At 42.3% G+C, this 23,600-nt stretch overlaps 3 protein-coding genes across 13 annotated transcripts in view; 1 reads left to right on the forward strand and 2 right to left on the reverse strand.

The window, feature by feature from the left end:
• The window catches only part of LOC107262948 (protein Wnt-5b), a 194,167-nt gene that overhangs the window by 118,338 nt on the left and 52,229 nt on the right, over positions 1 to 23,600 (forward strand). The window lies entirely within an intron of this gene.
• Positions 1 to 23,600, reverse strand: part of LOC107262949 — a 91,706-nt gene that overhangs the window by 34,451 nt on the left and 33,655 nt on the right. The window lies entirely within an intron of this gene.
• On the reverse strand, positions 10,878 to 22,737 carry LOC107262947 (F-box/LRR-repeat protein 14). The gene is made up of 2 exons (XM_015729671.2): positions 19,333 to 22,737; positions 10,878 to 11,848 (listed from the first exon to the last, which is right to left on the reverse strand). The coding sequence occupies exon 1, from the start codon at positions 21,520 to 21,522 to the stop codon at positions 20,080 to 20,082; it is 1,443 nt and encodes a 480-aa protein (XP_015585157.1). The 5' UTR covers positions 21,523 to 22,737; the 3' UTR covers positions 10,878 to 11,848; positions 19,333 to 20,079.

Consider the following 23,600-nt stretch of genomic DNA (forward strand, 5'->3'; position numbering starts at 1 on the left):
GCCCGAGATCAACCCTTTCCTTGACGTACGTAATGCGTGTAACTTTCTGGATCAAACGGACCGACCGTCACCGAATACTACACTGAACACGAAAGACACGGAGGAGGAGTACGGAGGCCAGAGCAGCACCGAGTTGCTGCTTGTTCTACATCCGTTGCGACAGTATGAAACTCAAATAGAAATCTAAATCAGGAGTCCACTTATTTGCTGGGAGCATACACGCACCGGGCCAGCGTAACGTGACTGCCTGGATTTTTTTCGTGGAATTTTGATAAATTCTTCTGGGCATATAAGTACTGAAGATTGCGATCGAGAGAATTTATGAGAATAATGGATATAAGAGTGGGATGGCGAGAGGAGTGTTGGAGGGGTGACTGGTATCTCTATAGAAAAAAAAAAAAAAGTTGTAGAGCTATAGGGTGTATACGTAGAATTTTAGTTCTATTGAATAGTTACGCACTGACGCTTCTTTCTGAAATCATCAGGGACCTATAGAGGGGCAACGAATCCTGTTTTTCTTTTTTTCTTTCTGTTGGTAGGGGTATTCTTTCTTTTTAGTTTTTTTTTTAAAGCTAGTGGAATATTGTTAGAATGGATGAGGGTAGCCTGCCGGAAAACCCTCCTTGGGGTGCTTCGACCATTTTGAATAGTGTAGGTGGGAGCTGGTATAGGGCTCTTACAGGTGCAAAGAGCGAGGGGTCTCATGGTGCCATTTTATATATTCGAAGGGACCGTGTGGTCTTTGAATATTTTTTTTTCATTGGCACTCCCTTTTTCTTCGTTTTCGAGAAACTTGACAGGTATAACCCAAATTGTATTGGTAAGGCGAATGTGGATTCTGATCATTTGGATACCTGACGGCTTGGAAAATGTGAACAAAGAATCGAGTGTGGGTACAGTGTTATATGTATGAGGTGTACGGTGATTAAGTTTAGAAAAATATTACTGGATATTATTGAAAAAGATATTCCATGGCGACAGGAAGAATTTTGGAATTTTTTTGTTACTTGCAAAAATATTCTAGAAAAAATGTCCCGAGTACGATCCTGCGGCTGTTTTCATGACTGGCAGATTTGGCTGAATTATAATTATCACCTCGATAATACGTGTTATGTAGCTCTCCATAAGGTTGGCACAAGTTTCATTCGCTTTTTTGTGGGAAATACAAAAAAAAAGAATTAAACGAAAATAAGGAGAAAAAACGACAGAGTGGCCAATTCCACGTAAGTAACCACAAAGATCTTCATTTGGGTCCGACCTGCTCTAAAGGAACAAAAATGCAGCCATAACTCTGACGAGGCTGTGCCTGAGCACGATATGTAATTATATGGTGCAGCCTGGTGCAACTTGGCCGACTCGTTCACGTATAATGGCAGAACACACACGAAGCCTGCGAAACATTTTTTTTCCAATCGTCATTGTCCCGTAAAATTCTTCGGTATTACCTTTATCTGTAATTAATTTTAAAACTAGTAAAATTTCCACGTAATCGACATACCAAAAACTTCTATCGCAATTCACACATTAGGTTAGGTCAGTCAAATTCCTCAAGTCTTCAATACGAGACATCGAACCATTAACGGTGAAAAAAATATTTCAGGGGACATCTTCGTTCCTTATTCGATGTAAAAGAGTCCCCTAGACCTGAAACCTTACCCCCGAATAAACGACAATAAACACTTAATTACACGTTAACGAACAAAGAGCCCAGGAAACACTTGATATCCTGCCCAATTAAACCGTCCGAAATTTTAGGGTCTGTATTGAAATTTCCAACCTGTCTATCCGTTACGGTAACCCCAAATGAATGTACAGTCACGGAATATTCAAACCCAACGTTCTGGACGATCTAGACGGCCTCTACCCATCCGCTGATGAGACTATACCTGAGAGAGGGGACTAAAGGGATACGCGTATCAACAAACGCCACTCCTAAGGACAGTAAGGATAGTGTATAATGGTATATCCATCATGGGTACATCCAGATCGAAAGCTTCTACGTGATCGTATTGAAAGGACATGGGAATCGGAGGACACTCGATAGGCCGTTGCCTTTGTATATAGTACCTACAGGTTACGCTGGGTTATATCTACAAGCATCGCCGAGAACGCTGCGCGGCTACTGAAGGAGCCTGGAAGAGATGTCCTGCCATTATCATCTCGGTAATAGCAAGGTACGATCGAGGCTTCGTTCGTGCTTCATTATATACAGTGCCACCGTAAACCTACAGTCCATACCGAACAGTCTCCTACGCCCTTGCTATGGTCATATGGATGAATAAAAAATTGACAATCATCAGTAGACTGAATAATTTGACAAATTTTAATAAAATTGACAAATTTTTTTTTTGTTTCAACACCAAAATTCCAAGATGCCTTATAACCTGTGATAAGAACGAATATTAGGAGTACTTGGGAAAACGTCCCTTACCATCCGTGGCCTAGAGGTACTTCAATTAATTACATATAGTATACATTGTTGACACTTTGACTACTGTCACGTCATCGTATATGGGTGACACCCAATTTCGACAGGGGTGAAGTGTATATGTATTACAAATCACGCGACATACCGGGTGGCAGTCAGACTAGAGTCTTTATAGAACAATCTTTTATGTCAATGCTAAACAATTTCTTTTTTTTTTAACAATCGCTTATATCCATGCTTAACTATTTGTATGATTATATGAAAATTATTGATCGATTGAAAATTTATTTTGACTTTTGGATTAATAAAACTGGTATCAAGGTTAGACAATTGAACATTACTGAACGATCTTTTGTATTCGTTAAAAACCGTTTGTGTGATTATACGCATGCGTTTATAGAGACAAATAAAAATTTTTGTATATATTCATATTTTTCAATGAATATTCTCAGTAATTCGTACACCGAGAAAACGTTCCTCCCTGTCCGGGGTCATACAGGTATTTCAGTTACGACTGCTCGGTCATCGATGCATAAATTGATCGGACAGTGATTGTAAATCGGCTGTTTGATTGCTCGATAAAATTCTCGTGAAACGGAAACGACTACGCGAGCCGTAACGCACGTATGAACTTACACCGCTCTTGTGCAATGTACTTTCGTATTGGTGTCCGTTACTGAATGGTCCTTGCTTGTTTTTCTATCGGGAGATGAAGCTTAATTTTCATGAACGTAGCAAGTGAGTCCTGGAGTAAAAATGGGTAATGGGTTCGTAGGAACAAAACAAAATTTAACTGTGAAATAATCGCACGCGTATCGCTCTATACATCGATTAATCGCATTCGATATGTTTTTCCGTCAAAATACGTATACGCAAAATTACGGAATTTCAATTTTGAAAAAGTTCGAAAAAAAAAAATAAATAAAAGACATCAAACCAAGAAAATAGAAATCAACGCAATTCTTGCACTCCAGAGTTAAACGGTAGAACGGCTGCTAATTATGGTTGCAGTAGTTAACCATAATGGATGCAGCTATTACTATGTTTATGGTAGACCCTAACTAAGCATATATACGCTACAAAATAACGTGAAGATACTGCAACCTTAACATTGAACAAAATAAATAATTTAAAAATTGTCAAACAGGATTCGTCGTATGATGAAAATTTTTTTTAATCATTTTAATCAACCTAATTTGCCCGGTAAGGCCTACGGCAATTCCCGAGTACCGTGTGAAATAATATAAAAATAAAATTTCTTCGATACATGGGGTTACCCATAGGAAAATTTCCCATTGCCAATTATTGTTTTGCCAAGGGTAATACGTAGCGCGTCAATGTAAAGCAATAGAAATCCATTGGATTACCTTAAAAAGAAAAATCATAAGCAATGCAAATTTTTTTCATTAAAAATATTTATTATCCCCATCTCCACGGCTGATTAAAAATATGAAGATCCAAAGCGTTCCCTTGACAATCTCAAATGTTCAGAAGATGCAGAGATCGTTAAGGCTCGTTGGTACAGCCAAGAGGGATGCTTGGCGGATACTTCTCGACCAGAGTGGCTCGATGATGCTTGTATGGTTAACAGTGCTCGTCCGCGTCTCAACCCCTCGGTCTTTAGTTTCACCCTTTTCTCGTTAACAAAGCTCAACACTATCCCCTTTCTCCTCCACCTTACCCCCATTTACCTCTGTAAGATGCACAGAGTCCGTCGTCTTTCGAAAGACTGTCCAACCTTGATACTTCAATTAGCGTAGGTTATTTTGAAAATAATTTTTTTTTAAATCATCCCTTAAATTTTTTCCAAGATAATTATTACAACGGGTCGATAAGGTATGAAATAAAAATTACGTGAAATTAGGTAAAAAGGTTACGCGCTCATGCAGGGTATACATAGACGTGAACGTGGTCGGTATACCAGGTATACGTACTGCTGTATGAATTATACAAAGAGCAAGAAGGAAAGGAAGGAGCACAGGGGAATGAGAGAGAGAGAGAGAGAGAGAGAGAGAAAGAGAAAATGAGTAAGCAAAGAGAGGAGAGCGTAGCGGGTACCAAGAGATGTTATCTTTTTAGCTGGGAGCAAAAGCAAGGCGGCGCATGCATGACCGAGGCCGCCAACTGCCGACTGCGACTTTGCTGCGACTTGAATATAGCTGCAGTCTGAGCAGCGGAACGGCCAGAGAGTTCTCTGTGCTACCGATGGAAAAGTTAACGAGCCAGGTCAAAGGTCAGACGTGACCCCGTGCACGGTTATTCATTGTTTTCTTCCCTGTCGACTGGGGTCCGGTCATCCAAGAGGGTGGAATACGTATAGGGTTGGACGTATACGTATAGGACTATTCCAAAAATGAGAAATCGGGCACAGACCACCCTTGTAGTACTTTTGATAAATAAATTTATAAGAAGTAAATACCGTCTGATCAAGATAACACTGTGCAGGTGACCGTGCTAACCAAGACTTCTTGTAGCTTGATTTAATTTTTTTTTGTAATATTAAAATTTGAAAAATACGAAAGTTAAGGGTTCGACGAAAAAAAAATAATTTTTGAAAATTTTACAAAAATTCTTAGTTTGTCTACCGGCCTGGTTAAACCGACTTACATATACCTACTACCTACAGTGTCCTTTTTTCGATTCTTTTCCCGAGCACCGGATGACATCTGCATCATGTGAATGGGCCTTTACTGACGCGAGATTGGCCATTGTCGTGATGAAATTTTCCAAATGTCAAAAAAGAGAGCCGAAAGGACCCTGCCTTACTTTGGCAACAATAAAGTGCGACTTTAACAAGCCACCCTTAATGGCGAGCTCACCTTAAGCCACGTTTTTACGGGACCAAACGACCATAAAAGTCTTCGAATCCTTTTGTGCGATACAATTTTAACCGTTTGCTGCACGCCTCTATACCTACTGCTGGAACGAGCGACGGACTTTCGTGCACAAATTAAAAACATTTTATTACCAGGGTTCTTAAGCGATGCCGTGGGTGGATTCCAGTTAGAAACCGAGTAACCCCGAACAGACCCGAGCAAAGTCGAATGGTACCCGAGCTAATAAAATTACTCAAAATCCAAGCAAAATATAACCATTAGTCATTTTCAAAAATCTATAAGTCATTTGCACTTGAATATTGGTACAATTTTACTCCTGCTTAAAATCATAAAAAAAAATTTTTTTTCCACTAGCATAAAAACACAAAACCATAAGATGACTATATACTGTACGATATACATACTATCCACTGTTCAACATTACTCAAAATACTATTGCCCGATTTCCTCGGTTAATAGAATTTCCTAATTGTATACCGAGAAACAACAGAAATATATTGTCAAAGAGAAAAAGTTATTCGCAACGTACCATCTGAGACTTTCACGTGTCGGCACAATGCAACACTAGCCGCAGTGTCGATACTGACTTAGGTTTTTCCTAGTAACGGGAACGCAGCATAGAATTCCCTGCTCAGGGCTCCGCGCACCTTACCGGATCAGGGTCATAAATTTTGCCGATTTTCCTAGAAATAATAAAAGGCGACACGGTTGATTTTCTGCGCCAGTGAACAACGGCGCAACCGGCATTGCCCGTTTCGTAGGATTCTCGAGGATTACGTTATACGCGAACAACGATCGCAACAATAACGTCCCGAGTGTCCTTTTACGTGTCTTTGATAAGCAAACGTACATCCTCAGTGTCCTTTCACTCGGCGACATTAGCGGCTGGCAAGTTTATTAAAAGAATATCGAAATAGTTGTTGCGTCAGTAAAGGAGCATATATCTGTATACATACCTGCTTACGTACCTTAAACGATATACGATTCGTTGTTCATGAAAGAAAAGTCTGTTAGAAATTGAAATTCAAATATATATAGGTATAGACTGCTATAGTATATAGCAATTATATATACGTGTACATACGTGGTTTCCTAGATTGCTTGGAAAAAGAGTGTAAAACTATAACAGCTTTGGACTCTTGCCTCATAAAAGTTATTCTATGTCGCTTACGTTCCCAGGATACGTGGGAAATGGATTTTCGGCGATATACTTGTTTTATCATAAAGATGATTTATGGACGGCGCCCAAGCCGATATTAAACGAGGATCGAAAACATTTGTTGCGTAGACGCGCCCAGGGCTTTTTATTGAAATACAAATGTTACGAATGTCATAGAGATAACGTAGGGACTGACTGCACCGTACAGCCGATACTTATGCATTTAGGTCGTTAGGTATAAAAATACTAAAATCAAAGCTGAGTAGGTTCGACTGGCAATTCTACTGGGAAAAGTGTAAATTTTTCTTTGCAAAATGAGACCAAAATTTATTTTCAAATTTTTACCTTAACATATTATTACGTATACTTGAAATATTATTACGATACTTACTTCACGCGACTAACAATCAATTGTATAAGCTCGTTCTCGTATCCACCCTGTTATTCGTAAATTCGCAATTTTTCCTCTAAATGCATATAAAAAACTGCATTTCACTTTCAACGCACGCAAAATCCTCGTACGCATTTACATAAAAAATTTTAAGTGCAATCGGTGCATAACTTACCACAGAATGCAACCGAGACCTAGAGTATAAATACAAGGTCAAATAGTCCAAAAGAATCGGCACTGGTGCAGAGTAAAAAAAGGAAATTAACAAGTCAAGCATAAAATCCTCGAAAGTAATAAAAACCGAGTTAAAAATGCAAAAGAATAATTTTGAATAATCCAAAGAAATGTGTGCACGTAAAATCGTGAAACTTTAATTAACATTCATATACGACTTCATGGAATAGAACAATATAATGATAAATAATAGTGTATAAAATTAAATTTCTTTTACAACCATATCTCCCAGTTAATTGCAGCTAAGAAAATTCCTTCGAAAAGTCTCACTGTAATAGCCGTCCCCTTATAAGCAGAGAAATAAGAAAAGAAGGTTCCGTCATCCACGTAACAAAAGGTACGTTCGACGTAGCTGGAAGGGTCGGTCACCCCAATCTCGAAAAGCACCTCAGGTAACTCGTCCCCCCTGTTTGTACGGCAGTACCTGTCCTGCCAGGACACCCCACGTCAGGACGAATGTCAGGAGGTCCTTTTGTCCTGGAAAATGTGCACAATACCCATTCAGCGTCGAGGCTACCCTCCTCCATTCTTGGCAGTTCCACGCACGGATTTCACTGGATTTTCTTTTTCCTTTTCTTTTTCTCTTTCACCGGCCGATCCTGCACGTAGGTATATCCTAACCTGGCAGCTAGTCGAGATTAAGGCTATGCCTTCCTTTTCTATATATACAGTCCCTTTCATTCCAGTTGCAAAGATCGTAGGTAAGTACCTATTTAGCTACAAGGTCTTAGTAAAAATGTCTCCTTAGATATCCTTGTAGAATAATACATTATTAGGATCGGACACAAGAACGTACGAAAGCGTTTATAAGGAAGTGGGGTGGACACGCATCGAAGCGTACCGAAATACTTTCTCAACCGACTGTCCGTCAGTCTGTATAAGGATATATTCTAGTAGCATAACTATAAATACGATTTTGGCTTGATCATAGACTGTATCTATAGATTCTATTTCTGAACTATATATATATATATAGCAAATAATAAATATACAGAGAGAAGCCCTCAAATTCAAAATTTCCATTCCTGATCCTTTGGTTGGTCCTGGTCCATGTTGTTGCTGAAAATTTTTGTCGCATTCAGGATTACACAAGCCAGGATAAAACGAAACTCCCGTCCCCAGAGACGAGTCGAGAGTGAAGGACGTCGCTCGTAGTCTCGTCGCTGCTTTGGCACAATTCCAAAATCTCGCTTGGGATGAAATCCAAAAACGTTGGAAAGAAAAAAAAGCCATAAAGGAAATGTGGAGAAAAAAGGAGGTAGAGGGGGAACGTTAAGCTCGACAACGCTACCACCACTGGTGGTAGGTGGCCTGGTGGCTTCCGTCGCGACGCCGTTCTCTATACGTCGACCATCTACGACGACTACGAAGACGACGTAGGACGCCTTTTCGACGACCGGGAGGAAGTGACGTGCAATGAGGATAACCATGACACTTCGTATTTTAGGAACGTGAACGTAGCAATGAGACAAGTATGTATATATATACATATTGTAATACGTAAGGGATGATTGTATACGTACACGTGCATACTTGTGAAATGGACACGTAAAAGGAAGAGAAATTTTGAAAACGAGGAATGCAAAAAAATGGCTACGAATGGAGAGTGGGGTGGGGGCCAAGGAAGACCGGAAGAGTGATAATAAAAAAATTAAAAGGCCGGGTTCTTAAAAAACGTAACATATTCTATATTTAACAAACATTTTTTCATGTTATATTTACAACTCTTTCCTTCTTCGTTCCTTAACATTGTGTCTTCGTTTTAACGTATCGTCTTGAGTATTTACAATGCAAATTACAATGCGACGTCGGACGGAGTGATCAGCAGGCCGAATTCCGTTGCAAACTTCCCACGGTCGTACGGAGTATCTCGTAGTCGATGGAAAATAAATTTTGAAAAAATAAACTTTTACAAAATATTTTGCAAATCTTCGTTTATACAGTGGTATCGAAGTGAAATTACGAGGGCAAAATAAAAGTTTACATAATTCTAAAAATATAATGACAATGTTAATTCGTACGAACGACTTCATAGCTACGAGACAATCCGTAGCGCATGCGCATTGGTACAGCGTGTAATACCAAAACGAGAATGCGAAGTTTGCAAATTCGCAAGGAGAACGTAATTGTGTCTTCGCTAAAGCGCATAAGCCCATTTTTAACCGCATACGTTTTTTTCTTTTTTTTTCTTTTTTATATATTCATCGCCACTACGAGATCGCGAATCAAAGAATTCGAAGTTTGCCTTTTCTCCATTTCTCTACTCGTCCTCCTATTCGAGAAACCGCTTTATTCCTGTGTAGCCAATATCTTTATTCTTCATTTCGTATTGCGTTAAGGTATAGTCTGTTTATGGTAAGTTAATACTTCCGAGCAATATATTAGTCGATTCTATGCCTCTATTATGTATAACAGTAACTGTTTTACGTATCTTTATCAAACGTCACGGATCGATCGAAAGATGTTCCATTAGCGAAGAAAATTCTCTGAACATTATCGAGAGTGTTGACGACTCGATCGGAATTTTTAATAGTCTACTTAAATCCAAAAGGATCATGTCTTTTTTTTTTTTTTGTGTTAATTAAAACATACGAAATTGTCGATCCCAGTGACGTCACAAATGGAACAAATGATCGAGGCGTCGATTACGTTTGTGTATAATAAATGAAAACTTGTTACTAGAGAAATTGAATGAGTGAGTCAAGAATATAACTGTAGGTGAGCCGAAGTGAGACAGAGAGGTGATGAAAGACAAAGAAAGACAGAGAGAGGTAGAGAGAAAGAGAGAGAGGAGACAGTGACAGAAAAGGAAAAAAGTACTTAGAACTAACATTTGGCATTTCATTCTGTTAATTAAACTATTTCTTAGGAAATTATCTAATTCGACAACATTGAAAAACGGTATCAGTAAGGTATGTGTAGGTATTTCCGGTATCGTACAAGAGAAATTGATCCACGCTGTCAATCGTAACCACGTGCCTCGGGGATTTATAAAAAGTTAAAATTAATTGAAAAAAAAAAAAAGAATAAAAATGAAAGCCAATTATAAAATACCAGATGCTCTCGAGCCACCGGCAAACCAAACGTGGAATTCGATGAGAAGGTATATGATAATCCTGTAAAATTTTGTGGTTCGCATAGAAACCACCTGTCGTCGGTTCGAATTTCTTAACCAGTTTTATATCGAATATCATCAATATGGCAGCCAGAGTGGTTTTGCCATATGGTGAGTTGGCCGTAGCGCTGTGGCGAAATGATGAAAAATTTGGAAAAGCTAATGGGATGTAAAATCCCCCAAAAAAGGTACTACGTACCGAGGCAGGTGTATTGATAAAAAATCGATAAGGTCATAGGTCATTCCGCCCTTTTAATACGCGTACGTGTAGGTGTCACGGTGTACGTTTATGCATGCACTTATATCACACAGGCTTTAATCGCCGGGCGCTCCCCCCCCCGCTCCTATCTCCCTCTAATGCGGCTGATGAATTCGGCGCGCTAAAAGACACTCCGTTCCAGAATTTTTTTTTTATATAAAAGTCTATAACAATGAACAATGAAAATAACCTAGCTACAATGGTTCTTCGTGTGTGGTTCGTTTCCGTTAGTTCTGTTTTTCTCTTCTCCTTCCTTCTCTTCCTCGATCTTCGTCTCATTGTACGTAGCAGCCACAAATGTTGACGCGGGTATGTTTTGCTTTTTTTTTTCCTTCTTCCCATTAGCGTACATCATGCTTATAGATAGCGTAGTCGTGCGTGGAGCGCGTTTCCAAAAAAAAAAAAAAAAAAAAAAAAAAAAAAAAAAAAAAAAAAAAAAAAAAAAAAGAAAAGACGAGAATATTCAAATTTTTTGTTCAACTAAAAAAAATTTTCTTTCACAAACTTCCCGCTCGTAGTAACCAAATAATGTTATGATGGGAAAAAAAAAGAAACAAAGATTAGAAAAAAAAAATTAAATTTTTTTGGTAATCGTCGTCTTTGAATTTTCGCGGGGAAACGAGCACCGCGCACGCGCGTAAGTTAGTCGCAATGAGATACAATAAATTTCCTCGACGAGTGCGAATCTACGCGCTTTCGTATCCGTGATACATTTTTTTTCTTAGGATTCCGCAACCCTCGGCTTTTATCGGCTATCGTGAAATTTGAATATCGCGCAGGGACGTCGGTTAACGACAGGATACAAATTTATGTTTCTCTCGTCGCGGATCACGGAGACTGTGGTAAGGGAGTTATAAGAAGGGCGAGAAAAGTGTAAGCTACGATTCGCCCTAAGATACAAGTCCAATCGTAGAGACTCGTAGAGACACGTTGGATATAACGGATTCGTGGATATAACGGATTTTGGATGGACAGTTGGATGGATGGATGGATGGATGCCGCGCGGACAATTCGTTACGTCATTTAATTAATTACAGCGTCTCTTCTGGTCCTTCTAAATCGCGAAACAAAATGTTATTTACAAACAGAAACTTAAAGACTCCCTATCGCGGCGCGCATGCGCATTAACCAACACGGCGACACAGCGCCTCTCGCGGATATCGTACAAAACTAATTGGTTTATTAGGAGGTACGTTACTTTGATAATAATATTAACTCACTTTACGTCTTTTAGTTGTAATGCGTTATTACGTCTTCGGAAGGGGACGTGTGTACCTCTCACCACGTGAAATCGGCTCGGTCGTCAATTCCTCGATTATTATAATTAAAGAAAAAAGTCTCCACAAGCTCTACGAATACAATTCGGTTCGTCCTACATATCCATAGTGTTCACGATGTTCACGGTTTACTGTCCATGGTATCCCCCTGTAACGTATAGGAAAATGGTATGGTACCTTCAACATCCTTTGCAATTTCCTTTATCAAGGATAATCGAAGGATCGACAAAAATCGCGTAGTGTCCTTCTCTGCGAGAATTATGACGATTAATAAGTCTGTGTAAACTACGTCATTTCTGATTGCATATATATTTTCTATACGCACTCACTAGGCAAATTCTCGTGTATATTACGAGTATATTGCATTTGAATTACCAATAAGAATTCTTTCGAAACTACACTGTACATCGTATTGCAACACTGCCCGTGTCATTTTATTATTTTATTCACAAATATATATATATACATATATATAGAGGGTTATTCACGACATGCGTGCCGCCTGAAGTTGACTTGCCTATTTAATTGCTATGGCAAAACCACCGTCAGATGGTTCACTTATTTTGAATAACCCTATATACGAAAACCGTAAAGACTCGTTTTTAATTAACGGTACACCAAAAGAATGTCCACGTCTTGATTAGCGGATTACCTCTGGTATAATATAATAAACTAAGAGAAAAAGAAAAAAAAAGAATCCTATTAAAATTCACTAATGTCCTAAAAATGTATCCTCCTCATCCAACAACACTCGTATACAGACACATCTCGTGACACTGAAGTCATGCCGGCGCAAGTCTCGTAAAGATTTTGCGCTGCTTACCGATACGTAACGACCGTCTTAATGAGGTGCACGAAAAACAAAAAACCCCAAGAGCAAAAAATAAAAGTAACCTTGAAAAAAAGGAAACAAACACGCACGCGAAGGAAACTCCCACAGTTCATCCAAGGCGAGTGGTATGGTACGAGAAAAAAAAATAATGACAACAATGATCAGTAAAAAAAAAAGGCTGATTCACATGTAAAAACCTCCAAGTTGAATTAAAAGTTCATGTAGGCATCTACCGAACTTTTTTTTTTTAATACATCCAGCGACGAGCGAATGAAAAATGCAAATGATGGTATTAGTATGTCCCCCCCTTCGCCCCGTCCCGCTACAACAACATGACCCTAACGAGGTGCATCCGGAATTGGGCCACTTGCCGAGCATCCGGTCCTAACGATAATTTTGATAATGGCAGTCATGACGTGCTCCTCGTAAAGCCCGTGTTCACAAGGTGGCCGCATGTGTTTTCCTTTTTTTGTCTCAAGTCCCTATACCACACAGCGCGATGTATACAACGTGCACGGAATTTCTTCGATTTTCGTTATCCCGTTCTACTTCTCAAGCCGAGTCTTCATATCGGCGAGTTACCGTGCACCAGGTATACAAGGGTCTAACGAGACACGCTCGGCGAAGTGCCGTTGACCAATAAGTAAGCAGCAATGCGCGTAGAGTCTTCGGAGCCAGCAGGCAAAGAAAAATAGTCCACATTCCAGTAACGCTTGAGCCCCCAACAAGCCTGAGCATCGAATCTACGTGGCCAGTTGTTTACACGAGTCGCATCAGCGCCGGACCGAATAGGAGTTTAAACTGGGTGGAAAAATAGTTAGGAAGCAGGTAATTCACGAGAATTCCTGCCTAATTCGAAAGTGCCTTCTCAACGAGTACCGCAAATGAATGCAAATTGCTCAGTTGTGTATACCAAGCGTCGCTGCGTTTTTACATCTCTAAAAGCCTCGTTAAGCTTGGGAACGCTCGTCTCTCTCTCTCTATCTCTCTCTCTCTCTCTATCTCTCTATCTATCTCTCTCGCTCTCACACTCAATCTCCATCTCGTTTTCTCTCTTTTTACGCTTTACCCTCCACAACAAGGACTTTTTCATCGCACTATACGTTAACCTGTAAAGATCAATTCTTCTTTACCGACGGAGAGACAATTTTGAGCTTATGAAAATCAATAACGCAGCTTACACGGAACGCACGCTAATGCTCATTGAGAATATTCCGGTGTCGCTTCTGGCACACGTGGAAAATCTCGATCGCCCGTTCTATTTGCGCCCGAATGTTTGAAGTTGCTATGAGAGAGGAGAGAAAAAAGAAGACAGTATCCGTCGTTGTACACTAATTATTTTTTTTCTACTTTTTTTTCGTTCCTATACATTCACGCTGTACGCTGTGCCTATGCCGCGTACCATGTGCGTACCAAGCGCGTTACTATTCCGCGTCGCGAGCGTCGGCTGGCGGAACGCGTGCGTTCGTTTCTCAGAAGAAGTCTGCAGATAGCCGTTATCAAGGCAGCCACGATGGCCGACCTGCCTGTCGGCCTAAACACCGAGATATCGGGGCATAGCGCACGAAACCATACTAGCCTAACCCGTAGGCCTCCTATATACGCTCGGTAACACGTCCCTACCTAAACTCTCTTGGCAACCATCTCCAGCTGTCTATCGGCCGTTACGAATTTCATTCCAAGTTCCCTCGAGCGAGAGCTTATGGTAATTTTTTTTCTTCAAGATTCTCCCGGTACCGTCGCTCCACTATATTAATACATCCTATAGTACATTCCGAGAAGGAAGGTTATATCCACGGATTCAAAATGACTTTCGATTAAATATTTGCAACCTGGTGAACGAGATGGATTTGACAAATGTAAAAAAAAAAAATTTTTTTTATAAAATTGTCATCGATTTTTTTGAGTTCGTCAACTTTTTGAGTGATTGATAACAATCTATTGGAATTCCACGTGGATACTTAGTTCCACTCGGAACGTCATTATTACTGTTCCCGGAGTTCCACTTTATCAGTCAATGGTGTCAAAGAGCCGTTCGTTCGTTCGATGCTCGGAATCGATCGTACGACAGATTATGTTCGTCGTCGCCGGCTTTAAGTTTCCTGCCTGAATTCGTTGCGATGTAAATCGATACCGGCTGGCCGCTCGGGCATGAAAATACATCTGACAACTTTTGTCATTGCATTATGAAACTGCCTATAGCTGTACTGCAGGCCGAACGATAACAGAATCTTTCTTTGGTTGGTTCGTGGAAAATTATCGCCCTTTCAAATAATATTTATCTCTTGCCAACGCGACTATATCCGAGCCACTTGACGCGTACCGACATCGTTTTCAATGCACACGATTAAACGCGAGTTTAAGGCTTCTACAGAAATTTGAAACTGCATCTGAGCTCGGAGTAACGGTGCATTGATAAAGATGTATACAATTTTTTTTTTTCTAACTTTAGGTCATTTCTCAATTTCTTTTTCTACGTCATTTCATAATTCTGTCTCGGACTCTGGACGATATAAAAACATTTAACAGCACAAGTTTCACGTTAAGAAGCAAACCAAAACTTTCTCGTCTCCTCATCTACGACCGTCCAATCCCCTGTCACCCCCCTTGCCACCCACTAAGCGCAGCCAGGACCAATTCGCCCGAGTTCTCACCCCGTCGTAAAGTTATAAAATTCCCAAACTTTTGTTTCTTTTCACGAAAAAAAAAAGTGGTGCAACAAAGAATCTACATACTGTTGCTATATGATATAGTAAACAAAAAATTATTTTCTCAACATTAACATTCTTTTTTCATTCGCACTAATTATTGGCGAAAATGAATTACCAAGGCACAGAAATATTTTCCCAATATAGGACTCCAAGCATACTACACGGTTTAAGCACACGTATGCACAGGCTGTCACGATCGTTCGTAGGACGACTTTCGAAACCACGAGAAACTGTTCCCAAGGTCCCCCACGTGGAAGTATTAAAGGCCACACTTTTACGTAGACAACGAAAAAAAGTCCGAACGGTATAACGTTGAAAAAAAAAAGTATCCCACGCCGTGAAATAATTATTTGCAAACCCGCCCTCAACTCCCCCTCTGTCCTCAAGAAAATTCAACGCGTCGTCAAAGCCATAGACTAAACACACACACGTAACCCGTTGACTCTCTGACACATTACGTACTGCCATTGTAATTTATTGTCACAATTATTATAGAATTGGGATAATTGCACTTTCGTGCGACAATGAATATACGAGTGACAGGTAGACGCTTGGAATTTTATATGTAATACCCTTCACCCTCTGAGCGCATCCCCAATACGAAAAGTTTTTCATGATAGCAGGAAAAATGTTATTCAACAGGTTATGTATTCTTAAAAGATATGATTCATGGAAATTTTTTATATTTCTCACTGACTATCTCGAATCATTATTTTTCCACGATTTAACCCCCTTAATCCAAACTATGAAAAATAATAATTTTCACAATAAGGATTCAAGAGAAATACACTCCCACGCGATGCATCAGAAGGTGTCGGTTCGCAAAAGGCACAAGGGCTGGTGAGCATCGACCTTGTACACTTTTCTATGTACGTGCATGGTGTGTTTGTGTGTGTGTGTATATATATATATATATATATATATATCTCCTTACTGGTGCCAAGGCACAGGCACAAGGAACACGTATATAAGGGGAGCCCAGGGTGGCAGACAATGAGTAACGGGTCTATAGTCAGGGGTTGAACGTGAGTCCGGGGAACCCCCGTATCTCCAATCGATTACAATAGCACCTAACCTAGGATGTGTATATATATATATAGAGAGAGAGAGAGAGAGAGAGATATATATATATATAGAGAGAGATATATATATATATAGAAGAGAGTCGTGCAAAGTTTCCTCCTTTTCTCGACCCTTCCTTCCCTTAGGTTGCCTGCCTGCCTCTATTCGGTTCGGTTCGACTCTACTCACACCCGCCGCCCCCCTCAAGGGTGGCTACGACCCTTCCCTAACGTAGCTCTACGCAGCCCTACATTCGCCCCCTGCCCACATAACCCTAGACTCTATATGCTCTCCGTCCCCCTCCTCCGCCGACCATCACATTCACATAGGCAAATGCAAGCAGAGGGAGAGCACCACCCTTATGGCTAGGATAGCTCTTGCCACCCTCGCAGCATCCGTGGCTTTGAATTTCGTATGAATTTGCCAGTAGGATTAATTCGACTATTTGTCAGTATACTGGAAGAACCTAGAGAGATATCCGTACGGTATGCGGATGACACTGTGAACGGGACTTAAGGATTTGATTGCGTATACAGCTTCTTGTGAATCGCCGTAAAAGTTTCTGCCAGATTGATCTTAAGGGTTGCGGAGGAGAGAGGGGGTGAATTTATATGTATATATTTTTTTAAAATTTATTTCGTTGGCATTACTTCGAAAGTGGTTGACATTGCTCGTTGAATTTTAGTGGGAAGATTAAAACTGCAAGAGTCGGAAAGGTTTTAAGCCGTGTCCACACTGACTCGGGTATACAGAGAAGAAGGTAGGTGGCAAAGGCGCGGGAGCACTTTGAAATCCGAGAAAAGTGAGATAGTCGTAGGACGAAGGGGGCCAAAAGGGCTGCTGGTAAGTTTTGAATGAAGAAACTTTCGGAAAACGACGCAGGGCCAACGCCGACGCTCTCCTTCGCTGCGACGCAACTTCCCGTCCGACGAATAATACACTGGCGCCACGTATCTTTCCCACGCAGATAAGAACTTTCGATTAAGTTTATTTATTACTACGAAACGTCTTATCTGGACATCCGTTAATTCCCTCCGTTTTGCTTCCCACATAGCCTTCTGCTACGGGATGTTTCATTGCTACTATTTTCTTTGTGTATTTTTGTTATTGTCGAGTTTACTGGAAAAGTCTAAATTACAGTCCTCCTAGATTTTCAATGCACAGCCAAGCAGATTTCCAAGTGACTCGATTGAACGAAAATTAACGTTGACGATTATACCAATTGTCAATTTTCTTGATTAAATCTTCAGTCCCCTAAGAGAGGCACGACTTTTCGTGGAATACCTTGTGAAAAATGCAATTGCAGCAACAAAGTTAACCGACCGAAGGAAAGTATCGAGCTGTGTACACCAAAAATCGTAGGTGGAGTTTTTTTGTATGGACCCGTATAAAAAGAAGGAGGCCTTAGGGGCCCTTTTTCTCGCGGCTTTGATATTCGAGGACGGAGTTTTATTTGTGCAAGACGCCTCTCGGGCACGGGTTTTGGCCTGGAGGCCGCCGGGTCTAGGTAGACAGTTGAAATTCAGGTTCCCGTGAGCTGGTCTGCTGCAAGCGAGCGGACCAAGCCTTTAGCCCTTCGTCGCTTCGGGCCGTCTCGGGAATGCTCGGGTACAGTCGCCTCGAAAAATTCTCCGAGGCCAACGAGCCGAACGGAACGCACTTTCCTTACGATTCCCGGAAAAGAAGGTAGGAGCCCCCTTTACGAAAAGGACTAAACACCGAGTCTCGTTACGATGCTAGATACGTTGTTGCATCAGCGATATATACGGACTTTTAAAATGTAAATAAACGAAAATCTAACCTCAAACTAACAGTGCTATCAGTCATATTGAATTTACCGTATTAATTCGTACAAGGGATATTTTACAGCCAGTCGTTCTTTGTCCTGAATTTTAGGAAAAGACAACGACGCAGCCGTGCGGACGTCGAGACGGCTGGGGTCTGGCGTTGCTTTTCGCAAGAGGTTCAACCTTGCCAAGTAAACTTTCGACTAGACCAGTAGGAGAAAAAAGCCTCTACGATCCTAAGGCTAGCTTCGATGAAGCGATAAATCTCCGCGAGAAATTTTAACCTAAGACCCCGATTCGAATAGCGCCAGATTTAAATAATCCTCATTACGTTAATTGTGACTATAGGTAATATAAAAGCCTAGCCAGGCTGCTGCGCATTCGAAATGCTCTGGCACTAACCAGGTCAATGCAGAGACTATAGTGTATTCATTTTTTCCCTCCCGCTGACGGAAGTCTCTTCGTTGCCGGAAATTCATGAAGAATACATGCATTATTCGTCGACAGTCATAGAGAATGATTCATAAAATTCTTAAATCGACCCAACAATACTTCCTAACGTTCATGTTACAATGCTGGTCGTTGCACGACCTACATACACAACACTGAACTTTGAGCGCACAGAATACAGGCACGTGAATTACCCTGTAGTCTGGAATTACAGTGTGACCAACGTGTAAGAATTGTACGAAATTGAAAATAAAAGTCTTACGGTGAAAATTTACAAATTTTCTAAGCTTTACTTTTTTTCGCAAGGTGTCTTACACAGAATTCGTGTATCTACTCGCTACGTCCATTCTGTCACTTATGGTAACTTTTCAGTTTGAACTTTCTCCTATACCGTACCATACCACAGTAGCTACAACAATACATACGTTACAGTACCTATCTGTTACCACAGGCATCCGCTAATTTTCCAACGTTTCCGGCGCGTGGATTGAGAATACAAAAAAAAAAAAAAATAGAAAATAAAAATGGCTCACGAACAACCTTGGAGTCGTTCGACAAGCAGCAGAAGCAAAGTGTGAAAATGGCGAGTCTCTTGGCGCCGATGTACGTGAAAGTTTCGAAAGTATCGGATTATATACATCGAGGTTCTAGCAGATAGGACACGCAAGAGATTCGTCGATCCTTCGTCCTTAGGATTTAAGAATACGAAAGGAACTCGAGGAACTCTGTTTTTTTTTAAATTTTTCTCTTTTCTCAAAGTTTCCTTTGCGAAAAACTTCGCTACGCTTACCGTGCGTGTCTTCCTCCGTATTATCCACGTCCTGGATATATTTTTTTAAAATTCGTCGAAACACGAAGAAGCGTCACTGTGGAAGCTTCTGATATTTTTTCAAAATTCCACGAAGAAGCACGATTGATCCTTTTGGTGCGACGAATGCTGCTTCGTAGTACGTATCCATGTGTATCCGGTTGGCACGTGCGCGTTGAAGGATCACAATGCGCAACCGGAAGTGATTTCAGAAAAAAAAAACGTTCACGGGAATAAAAAAAAATAATAAAATCGTATCGCGAAATGAGAAACATAACCAACAAACGTAGACCAAAAACTATAACAGAAGTAACACCGACAGGAACCAGAAGACCGATGATTAACGATCCCGGAAGTCCTTAGCAAACACATTCGATTTAATATCAATCGACTACAACCAGTCGAATCGATGATCACGCGCGTCTTTTGGTTTATCCATTATTTTTCTCCGATACGGAAAAGCACGAAGGATCCTGGATCCGGTATCGGAAATACGTAGGAATCGAAGAGATGGATCGACGAGGATAATATTATTTTCGTAAAGCTCCCAGGCAACCACGAAGAACACGTTCCCCATTTGAAATCGGTTCACTAGGATCGAGAGTAACGAGAACTCGACCTCACTTCCTGGTTCCGTGGTACCACGCTCCTTCCTGGTTCACTCCGAAATCGGACAAAGGAATTTGAAAAGTAACGTCTTTAAACACTAGAGTCTCTCGGAGAATGCCATCACCGCACGTGCCATAATCCAAGGTTCAGTATACTCAGCTGGGGTAGCTTCATGATCCTCTCGAGGCCGCTGGTCGTTATCCTGGTGCATCCGTAGAGATCGATGCACTTGAGGTGTTTCATGCTCTCGGCGATGGTATGAAGACCCTTGTCGGTGAGTCTGCTGCACTGCCCGATATTGAGGGTCTCGAGATCATGAAGAGTCTTGGCGATCTTGCAGATGCCCTCGTCGCTGACCTGGCACGCGGAGAGCGACAGGGACTTCAGGTTGAACAGACCCTGAGAGACGTGGACCAGAGCCTGATCGCCAATTTTGTCGCAGAAGGAAACGTCCAGCGAGGCTATCCTGCTGCCGCCTTCCGCCAGGTAGGCCATCCCGATGTCCGATATGTTGTCGCAGGACCTCAGGTTCAGTTCCCGCAGACTTGGCATCTTGGCCAGGTGCTTCAGGCCTGAGTCCGTTATGGAGACGCAGAACGAGAGGTTGATGGACTTGAGCGTCGACAGGCCAGCGGACACGTGCCTGAGGGCCTCGTCGCTCAGCCTCTGACAGTCCTGAAGTCCAAGATGCTCCAGCGCGAGGTTCCCGTCGGCGGTTTCCCGGTTGAGTCCGGCCAGATGAGCGATCCCCTGATCCGATATATGCCAGCAGCTCCTCAGGTCGAGTTTCTTCAATTTCTGAAGTCCCCAGGCGATCAGCAGCAGCCCCGTGTTGGTGATGTTGCAGCAGCCACCCAGCTCGAGCACCTCGAGATTCTTCAGATACTGGGCTATCCTGCCCAAGGACGCGTCGGTCACCTGCTTGCAGAGCGACAGATTCAGTTCGGTGAGCGATGGGAATTCCTGGTACAGGGCATTCGTGAGCCCGGAGTCTGTGATGTTGTAGCATCCGGACAGGTTGAGAGCCTCGAGGTTCGGGACGCCCTTTATCACGTCCCCGAGTCCTCTTCTGAGCGACAATACCTGCACCCTCTTGACGCCCCGTCTGACCAGGCTGGCGAACAGGGCCGGCGCCTGCTTGCGAAGATGAAGTCTCGCCTCGACGCCCCGCCAGACCGACCTGTGATACGCGGCGTCCCTCCACGCGGCGCACACCTGTGCCGCGCGACCCTTGTCCCGCACGTCGAGGTAGCTGAAGATCAGAGCAAGGATCTCCGGATAGAGGCTGGAGATGTGGGTGCTCGCCGGCGACGTGCCGCCCCTCGGCAAGGGCGGCAGGTGCCGCGATATACCCTGTATGTAGCTCGAGAGGTTGGTCGTAGCTCCTGTCGAGTAGTGCGGTGCGCTCGCTGGGACGTGAGCTACGGTTTGGCTGTGCGGCGTCGATATCGCCAGGTGCGGCTGGTGCAGGTGGTAATAGTGACCTGGTCGATGTATCAGGGTCGTACCGCGTGTTGACGGCAGCGCCGGAAGTTCCGTCATCAACAGCTGACTCTCCTCCATGTCGAGGCGACCACTAGGTACACGAGGCGACGTCGCAACGGTTTCCGGGCATAATAGACGGGCCACGATGACGGCTCCTTGAGGCTTCGAGAACTTTACGTCTCACCCCACCCCACCCCACCCCCGCACTGCTGCGACCCGCTGACGTCACTGATCTTCCAATTATTTTATCCACCTCTGACCTCCCGCCGGACGACCGTGGAGAGCGGTCACGCTCTCACCGATTGTCCTTCCTAGATCGATACTTGGATCGTTTCCTTCGCATCGGAACGAGACCTTTTATTCCTACACGGGCCTCGTTCTTTGATTTTCTCCAATTTCTAGCCCTCGGCGATTACGCTGTCGACAGTTCACAAAACTCCACGTCACGCACTGCCGTGCATCGAACTAGCCACACCGAGTATATATATCCAGACTCAAGATCATTCTCCTAGCCACAGGAATTCACACTCTGACCTCCGTTCACCTCACTTCTACAATCCTTGTCTCTCTTGCTGGCTTCGATCTCTTCAATTTTATTCCATTAGTCACAAATTCTCACCAGATAGTAAACATCCTGACTGTTCACCTTTCTGTACGGCCATGCGTCATCCTTTTCAAACTCGTCACGCTAACCGAACACGGAATAAAACATCCCTCCTGCCTATTCACCTTCACAGCGAACGAGAAACAATAAGGAAATCACTTCAGTCCCGTAGGCTCGCTTTATCGTTGGCTTCGTTACTTAAGCTCAGGGAATAAGTAAACGGCAAAAGTGAAAATAAACGCGCGAACGAAAGGCCGAAAGAGTAACGCCGCGTAACACCAAAGTATAACGGAAACACCGAGCGACAGTAAATGTCTTCCACGTGGATGTGGTACTACCGAACAAGTTCAACCTTGCGCGTATCGTGCGGTCACTCGTAGAACGCGATGAGCGACATGGCACCGAAGTGAACGGGTGCGCTTCCAGTCGCGGACTGCGTTCCAGTTCAAAGTTGGATGCCGCGCGCGAGCCGGGCCGTGGGGCGTAACGGGGGGTAAGGGCGGAGACAAAGTCGGCCGTGCGACGCTATTATTGGTAGAAGCGTCTCGAGGCCGAACCACGTGACTCAGCCGACGGATATCGATTCGGGTTGCGCTGCGGCGGCATTTTTAAGTTTTCGCTCGGGGGGGCGGGGCCACGTTCTCTACACCACGCTGTGGCCCCCCCGGCACAAGGCGGCTCTCCTCCTATACATACCTTCCTCGATCGTGCTTCGATAACGTCGATTGATTTTTCTTTTTTTTTTTTATATATATATATTTTTCCTCTTATACTTTTCTTACTACTACTACTGCTGCTGCTGCTACCGCTACTGCTATTTCTTTTTTCATTTCTTACGTATATATATATATATATCTATATATATAGTATATATAGTATAAATACTCAAGCACTACATAGCACAGTACTTACAATTAGTTCAGGTTAATTTTACATTGCATAGCATGTACCCTACGGAATCATTTTTTATTTTTATTAAACCTATATATATATATATGATTTCCGGTATCAGATGACCCAAGAACGTCCACGTTTTACACATGCCGATAGCTATAATCACTTTTCCAAGTCTCTGTTCAAATATAATTTTTTTTTCCTATATCTAAATTTTATGTTTCTGGCACATCTTTTTATCTAACTTACATTGTGACTTATCTCAAATAAGTATACACGATCAGATCATACGGACTGTGTGCTATATTGAATTATGTTAATTTTTGCCACCCTGTATATGTATATATGCCTGTGTCTGCTATCAATCGTTCAAGCTACTTTTCTGAAACGATAGAATCTTTATTACGTATCTACGATTTGACCTGATAGAAGAACGAAATTCGAATGAATTTTCCAAACCGCGCACTCGTTACCGCGGCTACTTCATTCGGTAAAACTTTTTATCAGCCGCGCGAGTCCACGATGCGTCTATCCTGTGTATTGCCAAGGCAACGTCCTGGAACTCCGAAAGATGCTTCACGAAATTGCCGTTTAAGGAGAAACGCGACGCGGGACTTCGTCGCGGATCGATAGACGTTTAAGGAATACAACGAGCGAG

Source organism: Cephus cinctus, unplaced genomic scaffold, assembly GCF_000341935.2.
Source record: "Cephus cinctus unplaced genomic scaffold, Ccin1 Ccin1_scaffold0129, whole genome shotgun sequence".
Lineage (NCBI taxonomy): Eukaryota > Metazoa > Arthropoda > Insecta > Hymenoptera > Cephidae > Cephus > Cephus cinctus.